General features: G+C 43.4%; 1 protein-coding gene across 2 annotated transcripts in view; it reads right to left on the reverse strand.

The window, feature by feature from the left end:
- Nucleotides 1-11682: 11682 nt before the first annotated feature.
- The window catches only part of UNC5B (unc-5 netrin receptor B), a 167886-nt gene continuing 164149 nt past the window's right edge, over nucleotides 11683-15419 (reverse strand). For both annotated transcript variants that reach the window (XM_033149081.1, XM_033149080.1), the window contains 2 exons: nucleotides 14562-14740; nucleotides 11683-12445 (listed from right to left, as the gene is read on the reverse strand). In XM_033149081.1, coding sequence (XP_033004972.1) covers nucleotides 12280-12445; nucleotides 14562-14740 — 345 coding nt within the window. In that variant the 3' untranslated portion in view covers nucleotides 11683-12279. The remainder of the gene's footprint in view (nucleotides 12446-14561; nucleotides 14741-15419) is intronic.

Raw genomic sequence — 15419 nt, forward strand, 5'->3', positions numbered from 1 at the left:
TGGGCCACTAATGTGTAGATAGCCTTAGTGTCGCCATTTACAGCAATCAATGGACTCTTCCAGTACGGGTAATTCATGTCTGGCCTTCCCAAACTCCTTCCTCTTTAATGTGGTAAGGATCTTAATAATTTCTAGACAACCTGCTATGTAGGGTAATTCTTTACACATACTCTTCTTCTTGTTGTTGTTGTTCAGTCGTTCAGTCATGTCCGACTCTTTGTGACCCCATGGACCAAGGCACGCCAGGCACACATACTCTTACACTGAGCCAAAATGGGGTTATAGATGTTAAGAAGAAATTTTTGTTTTGTTTTGTTTTGTTTTAAACCTATTTCTCCAGTCTAGACTCCTTGGAGGTGGTAAAACTACATCTAGGCCATTATCACTTCAGATTGATTTTTTTTAATCACTGCACATAGAAAATTAGCATCTCAAGGGAAAGAGAACCTTCCTTCCTGAAATCCAATTTTCTGTCTAGAGAGGGTTTTTTAAAATGCTGTGCCTGCAGTCTGATATTGTACAACCCAAACATGTTTGCTCTGTGAGAATTAGGCCTCAGTCCACACTTAAAAATAAATAAATAGCTGTTTCTCTTCCTCTTTAGCATAATTTCCCCTTTTCCGGTCAAATGATCTTAATCAGTGCTGTCAGGAGGTATTAATATTTGTTCTAGATGGGTTGCCCAGCTGTGGGTTGATGAGGCTCTCTAATGGTACAAAAAAAGGTTTTGTTCAAATCGTTGGGTGTTGATGGTGTTGGCCACAGCCAGTAAGAGGAAGATTGTGACTCGCACACTCCTAGGCACTTCACTTGGAAATAAGTTGTTCTGATGTAACGAGACTGACTCTAGATTCTTGACAGACAGAAATTAAGGGTACAAACCTGACATATGTTTAAACCTACTGGTTTAAATGGGCTTGGGTGCCCCCTAATCTTCCATGAGATAGGACTGAAAATGAGTGAAATTTCATGGCATGGAGATGCAATGATGGGGAAAATTTCCCGTTTTAAGTTTCAGATATGAAAGTAGACTTAAGGTCGATAAAGGCACACACAAAGTTTGATTGCGATGACAGCATATTTTTGTATGAGATGATTATACATACAAAACAGCACAGTTTGGAAACCAATATACTGTATATAAATGCTCTGTATATACTGTATATAAATGCATTGTTCTTTTGGAATTCCCAGATGCCAAACATATCTAAATAGGTTCAGATATATCTGTGTCATGGTTATTATTGTTTTTCATTGACAATTAGGTAATGTTTCAGTGCCCTTCTAACATCTGGAACTTACATGCTGGTTAGCCAATATGGTGCCCCTCCAGATGTTGTGGACTACAACTCCCATCATGTCCGGTCATTCTACAGGAGTTGTAGCCCAAAGCAAGGAGTGAGGGCCATAGCTCAGTGGTGGAGCATCTTCTTTGTGTGCCAAAGGTTCCATGTTCATTCCCTAGCCCTGACAGCTGCTGCCACTTGGTGTAGCGAGTACTGATTAGATGGAAAGGTAGCTTTCTATCTTCTTTTTCCTACCTGGAGGACACAAGGGTGAGAGACTGGGAGAAAAAAGGAAAGCTCCCAGGTGAGAGATGCGAAGGTCCACCACTTTCTGTGTGAGACAAGAGTTACCTTTGAGAGAGGACTCTGCATTTTCTCTTTCTGTGTTTTGTTTTTATTTAATATTAGTTTCTTTTAACTTGCTGCATTTTGAAATAGCTTTAATAAAATCTTAATTTAAAAAAGTGTGTGTGTGTGTTGGTAGATTCTAACACTGAAGGCATCTGCGAACCACAAATACCAACATCCTCTGCACTGTACACAAATGCATAGCTGATCAATACCTGTGTAGAAAGGGTATAACTTGCCCTTAGACGCCTCCTTCTTTGTTGAAGAGATATCAGAATGATTGGCCTCCGGAGCTAACAAAAATAACTCAGCAAGGCTGCAAATGCTTTTTGTTTTCCATCAAACAGACAAAAGAGAAACTTCTGCATGCCCCTAAAGCAGGTTACCAAATGGAGACATGTGTAAAATTAGAAGAAATCCATAAGAGCACAGTGGCTTTCAACAGCATGGCCAACCCAAGCCACGAGAGCACCCGAGGAAGAGATTGCTCAGCCTGTCTTGGCCTGTAAGCCATCAGCTCAGAAAGGACAAGCTTGATATTTCCAAGCTGCTGTGGTCGATCATGTCAGAAAAGGCACTGTTGAAAAAGCGCCTCAGATCAGATTAGCACAAGAAACTGTGACAGCCTGCCAGGGTAAACAATACAATTAGGGTGGGTAGCGGGGAAAACCTGCATTTAGCCCAAGCTGTTCTGGTCCATCAAGTAAATATTACCCATTAAAAACTGCTTGGAAAGCCAAAAGCTGGATGTATTCAATCAGTAATACAGATTTGTCTGGTGGCCTGTAACAGCTTTTGCAGGCTTTCATACACTTGTAATATGTATTTTCCCACTGATAATTTGCTTTGGTTTCCCTCACATTCTTTTCCTTAGCCAGCTATGGCCACTGTTCACAAAGTGTCAGAGTCTTTTCAGTCTTACAACTGATTTTAATTCATTTTGGGCTACTTTGAAGAAGAAAAAAACTTCCTGGTTTCCCTCTCAGCAGATCACACACATTGTAAAGCTGAAAAGCCCATACAGAGGTTCGATAATCTGTGCTCAAAGTATCTGTCACACTTTGCCATGTTTGAATCGTATCATTGAGTATTGGTGCTTAAGGGACATTTGGGTATTGCTGAAGATTCAGCCACTGACATTTTTAGATACACTGTGGTCTGTTGAGATACCAAAATTTATTTGGCAATTTATTGTTCATGGTCCAGCCCCCCCCCATAAGCTCAGGGTCTGGGCCTCAGCAATTTTGTAGTCGCCTACATGCAGAAGGCCTCGGGTTCAATCTCTGGCATCTCCAAAAAGGACTGGAGGAGTCTCCTAAGCTGTGGCTAGTCAGTATAGACAGTACCAGTCTGGATGGACCAATGGTATACTGATGGACTTGGTACGCTGCAGCTTGATGTTGCTCTCTGCCTCCCCAGTATCTGCCGCCTGAGGCAGCTGCCCCACTCTACTGAATGGCAAGGCAGGTGCTGGGTAATGGTTCAGATATTCCCCAGGATCCTGCCCTCAGTGCTAGTTGTTAAAAGAAGTGCCTATAGCAACTTGTGGCTCAGAGGTTGTGAACCAGCTGCCCCATAGCTGCCGGTGCAGTGGGAAAAAAGAGGCTTACATTGTTCTGTAAAACAAAACAGGGTTGCTCAAGAAGACAATAACCTTTTTGAACCACCATTCCCAGGGAGCTAATTTGAGCTTTCCCCAAGAGCTTGCTGTGATACCTTTTAACACAAGATCATTGCACTTAATATTGCAATAGTTGTGGCCAACTCTGATACATTAAGGAAACAAACATGCTTCTCAGCCTGTTAAGAAATGTCAGATCACACCTAATGTTAGCTAAGGTATTAAGCAGCTGGGTAATATAATAAATGTTTAATAGATCTATGGCTGTGACTTCTGATCAAGCAGAACCCTATCCCAGCATAATAAACTCACTGCAATTGATCAGTGGCGGAAGAGCAATGCTGCCACCTTATGGACCACTTGCATAATGGCAAACTGCAAAGTGTTTCAATTGGATCCTCCCTGTTCTATGAATTAGAAGGGAAACACCATCGGAGATGATGATGATATAGTACAGTATTCGTGTCCAACAATACTTATGAGAAAACAGAAAAGGAAATTTTAAATTGCCTTGATTGAAGCATAAGTAAGCAAACAGAGAATGCCAAAGGAGAGAAAAGAAGGAAAGTTAGTTGGATTTCAATAATTAAGCGTTTTATTTATTTAGAGCTAAGCTGAAATTAAGGATGCAGGTGGTGCTGTAGTCTAAACCACTGAGCCTAGGGCTTGCCGATCAGAAAGTCAGCAGTTCAAATCCCCATGGCAGGGTGAGCTCCCGTTGTTCGGTCCCAGCTCCTGCCCACCTAGCAGTTCGAAAGCACATCAAAGTGCAAGTAGATAAACAGGTACTGCTCTGGCAGGAAGATAAACGGTGTTTCCGTGTGCTGCTCTGGTTCACCAGAAGCAGCTTAGTCATGATGGCCACATGACCTGGAAGCTGTCTGCGGACAAACGCCAGCTCCCTTGGCCTATAGAGCAAGATGAGCGCCACAACCCCAGAGTTGTCCGCGACTGGACCTAACCGTCAGGGGTACCTTTACCTTTACCTTTAAGCTGAAATTGCTTGGTTTTTTTTTTTTTAGCAAACAATTTCACCAGTGCTGAAAAACAATGTGTACAAACAGAGTTTATTAGAAAGTTCCCTATTTGCAAAGTCTAGCTGATTTCAGGAGAGGGAGAGGACTTGCACACTATCAGAATTCATAGTTTGTCTCTTTCTACCTCCCGGAAAATCAAAATTGAAAAGTACTCAGAACAGTTCTAATAATACTATTAAAAAACTGCAGCCTTCAGGAAGTACCACTGCAATCCAGAGGTGACTTCATTTGAAACTACCTGTGAGAAGGTTGGCTACTGGGTAACAATGGCTTAGCTGATAATTATATTGAACACCAACAATATGATAGATGACGATTGAGGGCTGTTTAGGTGCTAATATTGCCCTCTACCTAAACATATGGCTCCTGGCCTGGATCCCTCAGCCAACCTGTCACCACTAAAAGTGCCACCCAAGTCCCAAATCTTACCTGTGTAGCAGGGAGCTTTCTTTCTTCTTTTATTATGACAAAGTATTAAAAATAAATAAATATGAATACAAATGTGCACCCCACCCCCAAGACCATTCCATTGTAACTATCCAACCTCCCAAAATATCAACACCTCTTGCGATGGTTTTGACCCCTTTCCATTTTAGCAGAACAAATACTACAGACACCTTCCATATCTCCTCAAAATCATTTCTCCTGCATATTCCCCATCTTACCTTAATAACACATGTTAATTTATCAGAGAGCTTTCTGTCCACTGGGAGCTAAACTAACGAGTCACACACGGTTGGTTTTAATTTTAAACTTTTTATTAGACTAGGAAATATAATTTATTGCATAAAAATTAATTTGTTACAATAGGAATGCTAAACCTTATTTACAGTTCATAGTTTACAGAATAAACAGACACGTGTTTTGAGGATGCTTCCGGACCCCTCCCCCCACCAAAACAACCCCCACCTGGACATATAAATATGAAAACAGAATGGAGAGCAAGAGAATGAAGGACACTCTTAAGGGGAGAAAGGAAACCGTGGTTTGCTTTCACCCAAACGATGGCATAGGCTGCCCAAGTCACAAAGCTCAGTGTGACCACAGAGAGCACCTTAAGAGACAATGGGGGAGGGAGAAAGACCGGCACATCCCTCCTTTGTGTGAGCAGAGGGTGCTTTCTAGGCAAACGCTCTTCTGAACAAGAAGCAAAGAGAAAGAGGGTGAACTCTGTACATTTTCTGACACTGCTCCCTATTTCACACCCATGCACCCCAAATCTGTTATATATTACTGATCTCTCTCCCACCCACCCACACCAGACTTCTACTTCTGAATCCCCTCTCTCTCTTACACACATGAATGCACATATCTGCACATCCAGTATCCAATTCACACAAACGCAGTGAGTATAGACTAAGGCAGGTTGGCCTCTTAACAGATCACTCTCTCCCCACCAGCTCCCTCAATTTATATGGCAGGCCCACACATGAGACAAGGTGAGGTGACCGCCTCAGGCGGTAAGACCCACAGGTGCAGCAGATCATGATGTAGATCTCTATTCCTCCCCTCTGTTCCTGATGTAGATCTTCATCCACCCCTTCTTCCCATGCAGGGAGGGGGGTGCCTTTTGTGGTTCGTCTCAGGTGCCAAAATATCTTAGGCTGTCAGTGCCGATATGAATTTACAGCACTATGTGTACAACTGAGTTTCATATATCTTCAACTTCTCCACCCACCCATCCCACAGTCACACAATCACATCGGCTTGCAGAAGATACACAGTAAGCAGGAGCTAAGCACATGCACCCCAGATTTGCGTTAGAGGTCTTAAGGTACATTCAGACATATAGAGGAAGTGGCCTGCTTGTATGAACTGGTCTCTGGATTACTGCAGGGATATATTCATGCGACTGAGAAAATTGTGAATGGGCGGAAACCTTCACAGATTCCATGTGGCCACATGACCAAAGCAAAACAGGGACAACAATAGAACATGAGAAGCAATCTCGGGTGGGGGGCGGAGATGCACAGAGAGAGATGCACACAGTTTTAACACGCTCTGCTCCTGGAATCTAAAGGCAGGTAATTTAAAAACCTATCAGCCTATTTCTACAGAAAGTAGTAACGTCCACTTACTTAGCTAAACATTTCAAAGCCTAAGTGTCTAACTGTGTTTCCAGCCTGAACCTTTAACTTAATTGACTAAATGTAATTCTAAAACAAATCACCCTGACATACACCAAGAGATCAGGTTTAAAGACTGGAGCCTTCTTTTTAAATTTCTCACAAACTCCTAATACAATCTCCCTTATGGCCTCACCTTTGTAAGTGGAATGTGTAGATTTGAGATTCAAACTGGAATTTCTTCTATTCAATTTATCAGCAAGCAGTTCAGTCATATAATATGTAATATTCCAGCTAGCTGAAAATGTTAAAAAAAACCCTATCGTGCTCTCATCTGATGCCATGTTGAAGGAAAGCAATGCCTGCAGCCCTCCCCAAATACCTTGTGGTTAAATGATTACAGTATCTATTTTTGATTGAGGATTGATTTTCTTTTCTTTTACTGCCACACAGGAAACAAACACTAACAACTTCACTCTTAAAAAAAACAAAAACAAAAATATCCCAGCTGCAATTCTCAGAAAGTTCATCATTTGGTTCCAAAAATCTGGATATTTTCCCAGATTTGTATATTGCATATGAGATCCCTGACAACTACGATGTGAGAAAGAAGAAAGTACCGGGTATGCCCTGCCAATGCGTATATAAACTATACAGACTAGAGAGTTACGGACCCTGCATCAAGCAGGTCTTTTTCTTTAAAAATGTTTGTCAGGTACAGATAAAGATACCCAAGGTCTCCAAATCCATGGTCATTAGAAGCGCCATCAAAAAACCCCAAATACTGACATGTTCTATCTTGTAGAGATTGCACCATACTCTTTGAGAGACCTGAGCTGCAACAGGAACGTTGCTTTGGTGTAAATGAATTTGAAGAAGCGTATAGTTCGGACTAGGAGGTTCCGTGCACCTGAACCCTACAAATGACACAGATTCACAAAACATCCCAAAAGGTTAGAGAACAGGGCTGCAAAGCTAGCGAAAATGACTTTTTGCCTGAGGAAGAGAACTTCACACCTTGAAAACAGGCCCTGTGTTTGCAGCGCTTAACAAAACACACACACACACATACACATAACCTCCCCCCCCTCCATGGATTTGCCTTCTGTGTAGACGTCCAGGTTCCAAGCAACAAAAATGTCTTTTTGAATTAAGAGTCCATGTTTAGCATTCTATTTGTTTTCTCACTGGAAGTGACCTCTAAACAATGGGGCTATATATTCTGGTTAAGCAGGCATTGCCTGCAAACTATTTGCAGTCTCTGGGTTCCCGTATGAAATGTTTACTGTCATTGCAGGAACACAAGGCAGCAAGTAGCTTTCGGTGCCTTCCTTGGGCACGTAGATAAAAAATTGCATCCTGAGAAACGACTATAGGGATGGGGAAGCTGCGGCCTCCAGATGTTGTTTGGATCTCTGTGCCAGGATAGGCAAGGGTCAGGGACCATGAGAGTCCAGCCACATCTGGAAGGTCACAGCTTCCCTTTCCTTGAACTACTGGTTATCAAGCTGCCACATAAAGACATAACGTTCCAATCACGTTCCCGTTCCCTGAGTAGGTGTGCCATTCAGTTTTGTGTTTGTCTTCAGCACCTGTCTTTCCCCAAGAGCATGCTATCGTTTAAGGAGAATGAGGTAATTGCGAGGGTCTTCTGGTGCAAGACTTGCTATGTCATGCCATATGCCTTTAAAGTTATTGCCTATGAACGTGTCCTCGTGGGAAGGGAGAAGAGTCAAGAATGAAAGGATCAGCATGATGAGGCGGTACTGCTCTTGGTGCCATGCTATGCTTTATGGAAGAAGACAATCTTTTTAAGAGGTAGTGACTATAAGAAAAATACCCTGCAACTACACAGTGCTTGCAACAACCTGAAGAAATAACGGATAACCAAAGGCCAATGCAAATAGAAATATATACACATATAAATATATACGAAAGTAAGGTAATACGGGTGCATTTGCATTAGAATTTTACTGCTGGAACTACTCTTATACTGCAAGCTTTGTATCCCTTAATCTAGGTTCTGTACCAAATCTAATTTTCTCATGATGGAAAGATCTGGCAAAATAGAGTAGGCAGCAATGGCAAAACTCAGACCTACATTCCTACTGCCAACTCAAAAATCTGCTCCCTATTAGTTGTAATTCATATCCGAGTACACTGCAGACATCTAGCAAACGCTGCCAGCTGCTTTCTCCTGTGATAATAAGGGCTAGAAACCTCATTGAAAGGAAGGTATGAAGAAGTACCTGAACTGGGCACTGTGTGCGCAGCAGCTGCAAATCTTTAAAAATATTCAGTGGCATAGGAAGGGCGGGGCATAGGGGGCGCTCTGCCCCGTGTTCCAGGAGAGGGGGGTGACACTCCCCGGCCCCTCCCCCGCCACCCTGTACATGCTTCTTTACGGACGGGGCAACCTCACGACCTGCCGCTCGTTCGCCGCTTTGCACCAGCACCAGCCGGATGCCCGACCCGCCGCTCACTTGCTGGCTCACAGCAGCGCCGGCCGGATCCACTACGCATGCCCGGAAATTCCAGGCATGCACAGTGCATCCGACGCATTGTGGTGTCACATGCCATGACACCCCGCCCCCAGGGGGGTGCCTCTGTACCACTGCCCCGGGCAGCGCGGAGGCTTCTTCCACCACTGAAAATATTTCCTGAGAAGAGGAAATGAACTTCTGCTGCATTTCCACCTAAGATCTTGTTGCCATACATTTAACAAGGGTTTTTTTTTCCATTACACCTGGTGGCTAAATTTATTAATAACAATCTGGGGCTATTCAAACAATATCCTTTCCTCTTTTCAGTAAGCCATCACATACAAGGGAGCCACTTGCATTGTTCACGAATACTCATTTAACGTTTTTGTTGTGTAATTTACTTCTCTTCTAACAGAACGCCTGCAATATAGAGAAAAAGGTAAGGCACTACAAAGCATTACCGAAAGAAACAAAAATTATCACAACGCCACCCATTATCAGCTTTGAGTCCTTGTGGAATTCTGTAGCTAAACTGTCTGGAATGAGAGTCACCTATAACAAGCTCAGAGATTCCAAATCTCTCCTCCTCCATCTCTCTCTCTCTCTCTCTCTCTCTCTCTCTCTCTCTCTCTCTCTCTCTCTCTCTCTCTCACACACACACACACACACACACACACACACACACATGGGTGGGCTAACCACAAACATTATTCCAACATGATAATACAACACTGTGGCTTCTAATCTTCAAGCAAATGTTCCCTCCTTCGATCATGAGGTCTAGGAACAAAAAAGACAGAAAAGTGTGAAGAAATTAAAACTGGAGTGGCCTGGTGTGCATGTCACATTAAACCACAGTTAAAATAAACTATGGTTTAATGTAAATGAGCCAAAGTGTGCTCATGCTGCTGAAATTGCTGGCACTTTGCTCTTCTTCTGCTCTGGCTGTACTGCCAGCAAGCCAACCACTGTCTGGCTTGTCATATCATCCAAACCTGGGACCATGGTTTGTTTTCCTCCAAGCAAATCACAAGCAGAAACCACGATTTGTTCTTGGTTGTGGGTTGTTTGGGGGCAAGCAAACCATGATCTTGGGTTCCTATGTCAAAATTCAGACTGTGGCTTGTTTCTTGGCTGTGCAGTGGCAGCAGCAGCAGCAGCGGTAGAACCAAGTGCCCACAATTTCAGCAGGGTAGGCTTGTTCACAACCAACTATGACTGAATGCGGCATGCAAACCAGGTCTGTGAGATACTCCTGCGTAGCAGCTGAAACATTTTTCTCAGATTTTTTTTTTTATGTCACTCGAAACACAGCTCAAAACAACACTGGTGGGAAGTTTTTGCTCCTCCAGTTTGAACCGTCACCATTAACATTTCTTATTCCTCTCGAAGAACTACACATTAAGGGTATCTTTGTTCAGTCCTGGATCCTGTCCTGGTCCCATCACTCAAAAACAGTGGGACTTCTGCTCATGCTTTCAAAAATTCAGACTGCTTGAAATGGATGTGGATGCAGACACTTGCGGATAGCTTTACCCACGAGTGGAAGCAGTAGCACGCATTCATCTCACCTAGCAGGTGTCATCTGCTTGATGCCTATTCAGACACTGCAGGGAAGTTAGTACTACCTTAAACAGATACTATCTTTCCTACAAAGAAACCTGGAAATAAAGTGCCTCCTATTAGGAACAGGTCTCAGCATGAGGTTCAGAGTGCACAAGTTGTCTGCGGCATGGTCTGGGGCATATGAGAACAACGGCATGGTCTGGGGCATATGAGACATTCCCTGAGGAAGTGCCTGTGCACACTAAGAGATGTTTGACAGTGGAGTGGACTCCCTCAAAAGATGGTGGACTCTCCTTTCTTGGAGGTTATTAAGCAGAGATTGGATGGATATCCATCATGAATGCTTTAGTTGAGATTCCTGCACTGCAGGGGGTTGACCCTTGGGATCCCTTCCAACTCTACAATTCTCTGGTTCTATAATTTCATGACCTGGGTATGTCATTATGTGGTTGAATCCCACCCAAAATTTGTGGCAGACTGGACACACCCTTGATTGCTAAGCCTTCACCATCTCAGTTAGGATTTTTGAACTCCAGCTTCCTGGGCTGCATAGCATAGCAAGAGTGGGGTGGGGAGTCCTTGTCTCATCCCAACCCCCCTTGGCCAAAGGTCATTCTGAGCACAAGAAATCCTTTTACACATTCCTCAATGGAGCTATCTTGATTCTGGCCTGAGACTTGTTCCTGTACTAACTGGACTTCGTTTTCCTGGAATGGCCCACGCAAGGACAAGTAGGTTATGCAAAGCAAGACTGGCTCCAAACACAACTGAGACAAGACCAGGAGAAAATACCAGTGGATATTTGGTCAAGCATATCTGGGCACTTCACCAGATTCTGAGGTGGGCTGGAAAGAGTGTGAAGGGTTTGTATTGGTCTTTCAAGAAAGCTCCCCAAGAAATTTCTCTCAGCTTCTTTTCCAGAAACAGGTTAGTTCTCCTGTGAGCGAATTTTCAGACTTATTCCCATTCATTCTGCTATAGTCAGAGAAAGAGATGCAAGCAAAATGTGAAAGAGAAGAAAAAGTTTTCCCTTTAAGACACATATGAGGCTCAGGTCAAATCATCAATCCTACCTGATCAAACTTCGTAGGTTATCACATAAATTGACATTGTTTAATTTTCACTAAAACATCCTTGCATTTTCTCTCTCCCTCTCCCTTTCTCTGAGTGTCATGATACTCTTGCTCTCACATACAATGAAAGATTCTTATTGAATTTTTAAAAAGGATGCATCCAAAGATCTGGATAATAAATTACTTGCGTTTCCTAAGAAACTGTTTTCCTTTTTTTTCCTTTTCCATTTTTTAAATGTGTCTTAAAGCTGTTTGAAGCTTTTGACAGGAGTGAGCAGTCTTTTCTAGATTGTACTCGACTCTTCAAAGCATAAATTGCCAGCAAAGAAGAAATAAGGGGAGAAGAAGGCAGGGAATGGGAAGAGGACAGGAAAAGAAAAACAAAACAAAACAACAACCCCAACCCAGATTCTTAGCAGCCCTCAGAAGCCACACGAGGCAGCGGAAGCTGAGGAGACCACAACTGCCACAGGCTGCGGTCATGGAGAGCAATGATACATTGCTTTTGTGCCCCGGTTCAAAGGCTTTGAGGAGAAGGAGGAAAGGAGTCTTTAACACTTGGATTGCTTGTAAACTGCGCAATATGGATCTCTAAGGCTGATTGTGATTTGAGGAGGGAGGAGTGCGAGAAGGGAGAAGGAACCCCATTCCAATCTCTTCAGAGTTACGCTACGGCTCTGCTTCTTCCTTGCAGCCCTTTCCCCATCAGTTCCCAAAAGGGCTGCTCCCTCCATTTTCTCTCCCTCTCTCACTCCATCCTTCCGCTCGGCCATTGCCAGAAGTCTTCTCGAGAGCTGCATCAGCAGTCCCCCTCTGTTGCCATGACAACCAGCATCTCGCTCTTGCCCATCTCTTCCAAGGCACTGGCCAGAGTATTAAGATCCCCATCATCTTGGTGCTGGGCTTCCCATAAGTCCAGGATGACTCCTGTTGGGCTGGCTTTGGTGGCAAAGAAATTCAGATACCTGTGCAGGAAAGAAAACAAATGAGAGAGGGAAAGGGAGGGAGGGAGATGGTTGGCGTCAGCGTTTTCCCATTAGATCTGTGTGATATATCATGGGGCTCATAATAAAACTTGTTGATGTATTCCCACACATGAAATCACAGATCCCATGAGAGTACATAAGGCAGGGATGTTGGAATTCCCATCAGCCCCAGCCAGTATGGTCCATGAGAGCTGCAGTCCATCACCATCTAGAGAGCCACACGTCCCCATCCCTGAACTAAGGGCTAGGCCTTTAGTGATTACTGCATATGACGGGACACACACACACACACACACACACACACACCTCAGATCAGGACTTGAGGGGAAAACAGAGGTGAAGTGCTTGATTTTGGTGAAGGAGCTCCTACCCAGTCTAAAGCATAACACGTAAACTCACACTTTTAAAAAGTTGTTTGGAGCAAAGTAGAGCACGGTATGATTGTCATTCACCCAAGGACACTGGCCAGAACACTGCTGAAGGAGAGATATCACTGCTGAAGGAGAGATATCACTGCTGAAGGAGAGATATTTTCGCTCCATAGGGCGCACCGGACCATAGGGCGCACCTCGTTTTGAGAGGAGGAAACCCAGGAAAATGTTTTCCCTGGTTTTCCTCCTCTAAAAGCCCTGTTTTTTTGAGGATCAGCTAAAAGTTTAGCAACTTTTTTTGTAAAGGGAAAAACCCTGTTTTTTGAGGATCAGCTAAAAGTTTTGCAGCTTTTTTGCAAAGGGGGAAAAGCAAAGCTCCTTTTGCAAAGGGGGGAAAGCAAAAAGGAAAAGCCTCATTTTTATGGGGTTAAACTCACATTTCTGCAGCTTCTAAAGGAAAGGGAACATTTTCTACAGTTTCCAGACAGATAATCTAATCAGCCAGTCACATGTTGCTGGGGAAACAAGCAGCCTCCCTCTGCATTCAACAATGGAGGCCTGGGCAAGGGGGCGGGGCTGGAAAGGGAGCCTTATCTCTTTCCCGGAGCCTTTTCTACAGTTTCCAGACAGATAATCTAATCAGCCAGTCACATGTCGCTGGGGAAACAACCTCCCTCTGCAGCACATTCAACAATGGAGGGCGGGGCTGAAAGGGAGCCTGGGACTCTTATCTCTCTCCCGATCTCTTGCTGATCAGCTGCTGAGCGGGGTCCTTTCAACATCCCCTTTTCTCTTTGTAAAATAAAAAGCATGATCCTCTTTTGGCCCCTGGGCAATTCAGCTCCAGGGACCACCATTCGCTCCATAAGACACACAGATATTTCCCCTTACTTTTTAGGAGGAAAAAAGTGTGTCTTATGGAGCGAAAAATACGGTATGTACTTTTTTTCTGAGTGGATAGCTCAGTTGGTAGAGGATGAGACTCTTCATCTCAGGGTTGTGGATTCAAGCCCCATGTTTGGGGGGGGGGGAATTCCTGCACTGCAGGTCGTGGTCTCTTCTAACTCTATGATTCTGTGATTCTAAAATTAGGCACAACACTTTTTTAAAAATAAAAAGGAAAGACAAACTTTTAGAGGAGCCTGGAATATACACGAGGAAACCAGGGGTCTGCAGGGTGGGAAAATTTTTTTACTGACATAGAGGAGCCCAGGGTTTTTGCTGACCTAGTTTCTTTGACCTTTTCTGGGATGGTTACCCCAAGGGCCCCCGATATCTTTAAACCAAGGCCAATGAAACTGACAAAGTATCCACAGGAAAGTCACTCAGCAAATGAACGCCGCTGCTTTAACAGAAAATGGATTCTCTAAGTTGCAGCAGTATGGAACTTACCTAGGCTACATGGTATAGAAGCCCTTGGCTTGGAAAATTCTTCTATATTTTTAGTAGGGCAGTAAAAATGTTCCCTTTCTTACAGATATTTGATACAAGGAGTGTTTGGCTGGTAGTTAATGTTTAATGTTATTTATGTTTGCTGTTTTATGAGGTTTTTGCCCTCTCTTCTAGTGTATTGCACTATTCATTGTCTTGAGCAAGGGTTTTGATCCAAGAGGCAGCTCACAGATATCGGAATAAAGAATTAAACAAGTGCAAATAGGCAGCTCCTTTGGCTCTTGTGTTTCCTGCAAGGGTGGCTGACGGCAAAGTGCTGAAACAAAACTCACCGGTCCATGGAAAGTTTCTGAGCAAGGAGCCGCCAGTCGTTTCCTCTGGAGTTGGGGGCATCAAGGCTGTTGCAGATTTTCTGTCGTATCGACAGAGGGATCTTGAAGGCATATGGCCCCAGCTGAGTCGTCAGGGCGCTGCCAGGATAGGAACGCAAGGCATCAAAGGAGTTGGAGTTCTGGAAAACAAAAAAGGGTGTAGGTTCACTGGCAAATGTCAGATTTAGAGGCATTTTTTTTTTTACTAATTAAGTAAATAAGTTATAAGCTGCCTTCTAGGGCCCAATTCCCCTCCCCAATGTGTTGTCACAAAATTGCAAATATACAACATACAGATAATCATATTAAGACTATGTTGCACCCCTTTAAAACTGAGCAGTAGTAATTAACTTATCATGGAAAATCAGCAAAATGTGAATTGAAATAAAAAATACTTTTAAGATTTGTTCCAGATGGGCAGTGCCACCACTAAAAAGGCCCTGATCCTGATACAGGGGATTTGGGCGATAAGCATGTGATAAAACTCCATCTGATATATCTGATCTATGGATAGAAGCTTACCATGGCCAATCTGTCACATGGCGGGTTTTGTTAGTAGCTAGTACATGACAAATTAATAGGTTGGCTTATTAAAAAAACACACTCAAAAAGTGATTTTTCTTTCTCTGAATCAGGTCTTGAGTGTTTTCACACACGAGGGTTAACGTAGCTCTTGCTTTAGATCGGTTGTAAGACAACTATAATTCTTACATTGGTGGGAATGCTCAAATTCTTTAATGCTCGTATTCACATTACAAATGCCTCTCTCCTGATTTCTGAACAAAGCAACCAACTTCCAGTAGAATACCAGGAGAGAGT

Source organism: Lacerta agilis, chromosome 5 (assembly GCF_009819535.1).
Source record: "Lacerta agilis isolate rLacAgi1 chromosome 5, rLacAgi1.pri, whole genome shotgun sequence".
Lineage (NCBI taxonomy): Eukaryota > Metazoa > Chordata > Lepidosauria > Squamata > Lacertidae > Lacerta > Lacerta agilis.